The sequence below is a fragment of the Poecilia reticulata genome, linkage group LG11 (assembly GCF_000633615.1).
Source record: "Poecilia reticulata strain Guanapo linkage group LG11, Guppy_female_1.0+MT, whole genome shotgun sequence".
NCBI classification, from domain to species: domain Eukaryota; kingdom Metazoa; phylum Chordata; class Actinopteri; order Cyprinodontiformes; family Poeciliidae; genus Poecilia; species Poecilia reticulata.
This window is the reverse complement of record NC_024341.1, coordinates 24,606,306-24,613,606: the sequence shown is the minus strand read 5'-3', so window position 1 is coordinate 24,613,606 and position 7,301 is coordinate 24,606,306. Positions and strand designations below refer to the sequence as shown.

Sequence of the window (7,301 nt, the reverse complement as noted above, 5' to 3'; positions counted from 1 at the left end):
TGTCATTAAATGATTAACGGCTGCTCTCCACCGCCGCCATCTTTCCTCATTAAAAGTTATACAATAAAATGACAAGTTTGGTTTGCATCCTTGTTTGATTGTGCAGCTYATAGCCGCATCACCCTATAAGCATTTTTACAGTAAAATAAACAAAATAAAAGCTACAGATGTCTATTTTAGACTAGCTTTACATTWGCGCATTGGTTGTTTGACGTCTGTCACGGCGGAGTGGGCGGAGTTCTGAAGAGCATGACGTCACGTGCAAATGGTTAAAAACAACAGCTGGTTTTGGTTATTCAGAAAAAATAAATTTCCACCTTACACTGCAAAGGCAAAATTGTATTTAATTATTTAATTGATAATAGTAAGCTGGCTTAAATCAGTTTTCAACAAATTATCAACACTTTTAGTAAATTGGAATTTGTGGTTGAAAGTCTTCAAGTCATTCTACTTGAGCTGGATTCATTTAAAAATTCTGTGTTGGAAAAGTACCTTGACTCATTACTGCGTGTCCAAGCACAAATGCTTTACCTGAGTTTTTCTTTTCTTTTCTGGMGCCAGAATTATGTATTTTTAGTATATATTTGGTGTTTCAAATATTTGATGTAATTAGTAATTCTGAGAAGTGGCGCAAAGGGAAAGCACAACCCACATATAGAGGCCTTCCTTTTAAGTGTGTGTGTGAATGAACAGGTATTATCTTTTTTTACCTGTTACGTTAATAAAATATATCTGTTAGGTGTACATAAATAGATTTTATTAAAAACCAAATTGTCCAAATTAATAAACTGAGTTACGAGGTTGTTCGTTTAAAAAAATTATCCTGTTTGTCAGTCTGTTTTCTCTTGTATTTTAAACACATTTTAAGCAAAAATAGGAATAGATTGTGTTTTTGTTGCAAGCTACTGGTAGCAAACTGCAGAAAGCTGACCTTTTTTAAATGCTAGAATGAATCAAAAGTTAACTAACAGAATAGTGTAAAACTCTGGAAGTTGTTGGTTTGTTTTGGACCTTCCTCATCCCAGCCTTTAAGCACRCCCTGCTGCAGCCTGAGGGAAGCGTGAAAAGAATCCAGAGTCCCGTCTGGACGTTGTGTAAAACTTCAGAGTCCCTGCTGACACGTGGCAAACGCATAACCATGCAGGAAGCTGGAACTGGAGCTTTGACTTCACCTCAGACCTGCAGGGATGACTTCACTTCTAGAATATTTGTCAAATGTATATAATACGAAACATACTTCAAAATGAAGCTTGAAAATACTAGGAGTTTTAGACTTAATTRCTACAAGTCAGATAAATATTTATAAATATTTCCTCTGTCGACAAGAGTCCAACAAATTTTTAAGACATTTAATTGAATAACTCAATAAACCAATTGTAATTAATGAGTGTGATTCAACAACATATAAGCAGCATATATTATTGAATTAATAATTTTCTATTTGATGTTATCAGCCATTGTGGAAGAATTTTTACCCACTTTTTGTGTAGATAGGATTTGAACCCGACTCTATAATAATTGCATTGTATTAGAATGAACCTATTTGAACTAAACTCTGATATTATTGGTGCAAAGTAGGACTTGTATATTCAAAAAAAGTAATTTTGAGGCATCATTTGTGGTGAATTTCTGYRATATAAATAAGTTGTCTAGTAAAATTTAATGGAAGAATAACAACTTTGTTCACATCATTGTCTTAAAAGTTAGATCACTATAAAAAGGGGAAGGTTGGTCTRCCTGGTTAAACTGGAAATATGATTCAACAGATAATATTAAATAATAATGAAGACATTTGGAGTATTTTCCTTTGATGAAACCATATTTATTGACAAAAGTAATGGCACTACCTGGAGCTTTAACTCAATTATCAAGACAATAAAGAAAGAAATGCTTATTAGTTCTGCTTTATCCAGCTGCGAGGTGACAACATGTAACCTCACATCATTTGACAGACCCGGGCAACGTGTTCCACAGCTTTCCCCAGATGATAGAGAGGATTAAAGAGTTCAGCTTCCTCTCTGGCTCTGGATTCATACTCGGCCTGCAGGTTAGATTTTTCCTTTTGAATTTCTTTCTCTTGCTCTTCCTTTAGTTGATTTTTCATGGCTTCAATCTCCTCCAGTTGACCCTTTAATTCTTCCTTCATTTCCTGCATCTTTTTCTCATATTTCTYTTGTATTTTTCTCTCCAGTTCTTCTTTTTCTTTACGTATTTTCTCTTCTTTCTCCTTCAGGATGCGTTGCTTCTTTTCTTCGATTTCCCTCTCAGCCTCTTGGAACATCTCATTGGTGTAGTGACTTCCTCCATTCCTATCAACAATCATTCTGATCTTCTTCAGCAGCTCAGTGACCTGAGGTTTCTTATCTTTCAGCCTATTGTTGAAGACATGATACTGGTTGTTACACTTGGACACCAGATACTGAAGGTCTGGGGATCCAGACAAATAATCTTCAATGGTGGTATCTTCAAGGTCGTCTCCACGAGTAAACAGAACCATGCTGTATCTSTCTGCTGCCTCTCCAAAGATTTCTTGAATCTTTTGCACAGATTGTTTTTCTTCTTCTGTGAATCTGCCGATTGCAACGACCACCAGGAAGATGTGGGGTCCAGGAGAAGCAAAGCAGATGCACTGACTCAGGTCTTTTCTGGTTTTATCTTCTCCAAACCTGGTGTCAAACAGACCTGGAGTGTCAATGACAGCAACCTGCTGTCCATCCACATTACTGGAGCCTTTGGAGCAGTCAGTGGTCATGGAACTTGCGCTACATTTGGATTCAAAGCACTGTCGACCCAGAATGGTGTTTCCAGCAGCGCTCTTCCCAACCCCAGTCTTTCCCACCATCACGATCCTCAGGTCTTTGTTGCTTGTAAGGTTTGTTCCTGTGAAGAAGAAAGTTTGAATCTGAATTAGAATCATCATTATATTCTCAGAACTCCATCCTCCGTGTATTTGGGAGAAAGAAAATGATCCATCTGAGCAGATAAACTATGAGCATGACCAATGTGAAATGGGAAGAATATTCTGATGAAGGGTTTTGGTGCATCAACAGCCTTATGTACTTCGTAACTGTACTGTTGTATAGTACTTGTGCTTTGTTTCATCCCACGACTGGTCTTAACTATATCAAATAATTTCTGGGTTTGACTTTGCTGTCCTTAAATTGGACATTTTAATATAAATTTTAGTGGGTTAGATTTGTTTAATTAATCAAATGAAACAAACTATTTTAATATTTGAATTATTTAACTGAGTTATGTCAACTGGTTCCACTTCACTAGGTTATTTAACTTGAGTTATTAATTTTAGTCAACAAAGTCCAAGAACTCAATAATGTTGAATTAACTGAACTAAACTGGCATAAGTAAATTCTATTAGCATATTGTAGAGAAAACTTCACAGCACTGAGCCAAATGAACTAAATCTAACATGCTGGATTTACTGAACTGAATTTGTCTTTACTTAAGTTATTATGCAGAAAGTAAGTGTGTAATAGTCACTTAGATTTAATTAACTAGGTTTAGTAAAACCAGCTTATATAACTTGGTTAAGTAAATTCAACATTTCTTAGAATGACATATAGATATGTTTTTGTTTTGTTGAGGTGCTTATCAAGGTCAAGCTACACTCACATGCTTTCACACACTACATTCTCATATTTTCACACAAAGGCCTTGGTAAATGTAACACATGCAGAGACTCCTCAGACTCATCTCCCAGGAAATAGAAACTTAGTTGATGCAGAACTGACGTAAGACGTTGGATGACCACGGGGTACGTTCTTACAGTATAGTAAACGAATCTTCCCGTTTTTGATCAGATGCTGTATAGACTCGGTCACATTCACTTAGTCTGTAAGGGTAAGCGTCTCCTTTTTTAGCGCTAAAAAAGAATAAAAAAGTAAAGTCTGATTGCTCTGTGTTGGCTGATTTTCTGCTCCGTGTGCTGGCACATTTTTGATCCATCGGTCATTTTCATCAATTGGTAGCAGAGGATGGTTTTGTGTTGAGACACGAGCAGAGATTGGATTGGCCGTTCAGGCGCAGCCTGCTGGATGCAGTGCTCTGGTGTTTGGGCCCACACAAAAGGTAAGRAAACTTTTCCTTAACATACACCCTTGCACTGTTTCCATTGGGTTGTCTAAATTTCAGTCATCAGCCGTGGTTCATATTGCTTTTCCTTGAGCTGTCTACATTTCCGTCATATTGCAGTTGATTGGCCTGTCTGCATGTGTAACTGTTCATAGGAGTATGGACAAGAAATAAAGTAGTTTTTAGGTGTGAAGAAACGGTAGTTTTTAGGTGTGAAGATTTAGGTGTTAAGGTTGATTAGCTTGCAGTGGGAACTGGCCGTCCCCAGCTTTTCCTGGACGCGGGAAAGGTTAAGGCTAGGTTTTGTCAGTTTTATCCTCGGGGAGTACTGCCCTCGGAAAAGAACGCGGTAGCCAATCTGAGACTTACTCAAGAGACACAAAAGTGTTGAGAGGGTCCACCAGAGGATAAGTATGAAATAAGGTTGATCGCGATCTGATCCTCTATAGAATAAGAGTTGAAAGAGGACAAAAATAGGAGCTGAAAAGCGTGGATCCATTTCTGTGTAAAGCTGTGTGTGTCTGTCAGCTGTGTGTGTAAGCTTCTGCCGCTGAGCAGCCGCTATGTGTTAAAATGTACTCTTTTCTGTTTATGGTAATGTGTTTTAAAACCATGGTAAACCTTGGGGAACTATAATCAGTGGGAGGTTTTTGATTTTATCTGTGGTTGTTGACAATTCYTTCTGCTGCGTTTGATTTCCTCGCCGCCGTGCGAGCAAAACAACAAAAAAAGAGAGGTGATTTTTGAAACCTAAATTTTGAGCCTAAAAAGATGGAGAGTGAACTTGACAGGGAACAATATGATCCAAAATGGGGTACCGGGCCATGGATTACGCTCGGTGAACAAATACACGCATTAATAACCCATTTGGAGGACCATGATGAATATCAAAATAAGGGAGAAAAAGAAAAGCTGAAAGCAGGGTTGGAATCCCTGGTCCATAAGAAAGGAGGCGACCTGCTAAACAGACAGCCTTTGGGGAAATACTTGCTGGAAGGCGTAATGGATGCTAAGGGAAAACTGATTGAAACTATGGAAAAAGAAGGAGAGGCAGGAGTTTTTACCAAAATAGGCTGCAAAAAAGATAGGGAAAAAGCAGACAGAGAGGTCAAGCTGAGAGAAAAAATATTGGTTTCATGGCAAGGAATATCTCACGCATTTGAACAAAAAAAACAGAACGTTGCCACCGACTCTGAACACAAAACGATTAAGCAAACTTTACCTCCACCCCCGTATGCGGGAGACGGAGCTCACCCCGCGAGAGGAATATATCCTATAATCAACATCACAGAGGGAACTTTGGCAGTGGAGGGAGAAACAGTCGCCCCACAAGACACACCAACACCTGGTGTTGGTGTGAGCGGTGCCAGAACTCCACAGTGGATAACATTAGATCAAACTCCAGAGCCGCGTCTAGCGTCTACACTGGACCCGGCGGTTTGGTCACAGTTAAATGATACCTTCCTTAAGTCTGCTCAAAAATTGCAGGACTTGTGTGATAAGGTTGAACAGAGGCAGACAGATGAGACATTGCAAAAACCGGGCAGAAACGTTACAGTTTCACTCGCTGCACAGGGAACATGGGTGTCAGAGGAGGATCTCAGAGACAGAAGTGACTCACAGGAGAAAAAAAGAAGGGAATATCAAGAAGAAAGACCCAGATTAAATGAAGAGCAGGAACTGAGACAGGTGTACCACATATCTTATCCCCCAGGGACCACAGATAATTGGGGCCTCGAAGAAGTGAGAGTAGACACAGGATACGAGCACGGCCTGCCGAGAAAATACACAGGGGCTTATCCTCTTTTAAGAAACAGTGCGGGTGATCAGAAATATGTTCCTTTCCCCTTGGGTGACAGAGACGCCATCGTGGACAAACTCCCCAGTATTACTGCGGGTGGAAGCCTCTGGTTGGCAGAGTTAGATCTGCTGACTTCAGGGATGACTTTGGCTGTGGGTGATTTCAGAGCAATAATGAGCAGATGCATGTCAGGCATGGTCATGAGAGAGGTGGAGAGTGCAGCGGGGACACAAAATGTAAATAATGCAACTGCAGTACATCACGTCATGACGCCTTTGGCTCGAGCAATAAAACAGCAGTTTCCTCTCGCAACAACTACTCCCATCACTAAATTTGAATGGGACTATACCATGAATCCGATGGAATACATAAATAAATCTGCAGAAACCTGGCTCAAACAAACCATAGTTAATCCTAAAGGCCCATATACCAACCTGACTGAAATGTTCCGGGAAGCAATCTTAAAAGGTGTTCCTGAACAAGTCGTTGACTCCATAAAAAACAATCCTGATCTTATGGGGTGTGAACACGCTAGATGGGAAAGACATCTTCTTCATCACCTGTTAAAGGCACAGGATGAGTTGAAGAAAAAAACAATCTGACACTAAGGACCTAGAAACTCAACTGCTTAAACTTCAACTTCAGGAAGCAAAACAAAAAAATTCTAAAAAAAGAGACAAAAGTGAAAACATGATGGTAGCAGCTGCGGTAACAGGACCCTCCTCACAGGCTTCACCCACACAGACTGAGACCCCAAATTATATGCAAAATACTAATCAATATGTGGGAGGACCTCCTTCTCCCTATTTCTATCCTTATATGTATCCCCAAAACAGGCACGGAGGACCCCCTCGTGGAGGAGGGTGGCGCGGGGCTGGCCGTGCTCGTGGAGGCATGGGACGAGGACGTGGAGTAAGGGGTGGATGGTCACAAACTGGAGGAGGTGACATATGTCACAACTGTGGCCGCCCTGGGCATTGGGCAAAATACTGCTGGAATGGACTACCTGCTGTTCCTCCTCAAGGCCAACCAGGTATGATACCTCACAATCCAGGTGTCATTCCCACACCACAAGGACCCGGACAGTACTCTCAGTGGGACTTTGAGCCCACTCGGGGTAACTACTGACACGCCCCTGAGGACCCCACGGACAGCGTGGGCACTGCAGACCCCATGCTGTCAGCCACGGTGGAGGGGAGAAACAGACTTCCTGGTTGACACCGGAGCCACACACTCCACACTGAACTCTGCCCCTCCTCTTTGTCTGTCATCACGAACTGTATCTTTAACAGGTGTTATGGTCTGGCTCTTAAACCATAACAAATGAAAGGGAAGCAACGCATGGAATAACTTAAAAAGGAATTTATTTAACAAAAGTCATAACTGGTTGGGAAAGAAAGGGACAAAGGGA

At 40.7% G+C, this 7,301-nt stretch overlaps 1 protein-coding gene across 2 annotated transcripts in view; it reads right to left on the bottom strand.

Annotated features, from left to right (window-relative positions):
* Window positions 1-1,865: 1,865 nt before the first annotated feature.
* Window positions 1,866-7,301, bottom strand: part of LOC103472914 (GTPase IMAP family member 4-like) — a 29,130-nt gene continuing 23,694 nt past the window's right edge. The window contains exons 1-2 of one of the 2 annotated variants that reach the window (XM_017307322.1): window positions 3,000-3,083; window positions 1,866-2,880 (exon numbers count right to left, since the gene is read on the bottom strand). In XM_017307322.1, the coding sequence (XP_017162811.1) occupies window positions 1,937-2,842 (906 nt within the window). In that variant the 5' untranslated portion in view covers window positions 2,843-2,880; window positions 3,000-3,083 and the 3' untranslated portion in view covers window positions 1,866-1,936. Of the gene's footprint in view, window positions 2,881-2,999; window positions 3,084-7,301 lie in introns of those variants that run through there. The other variant, XM_017307321.1, reaches the window with a different exon arrangement.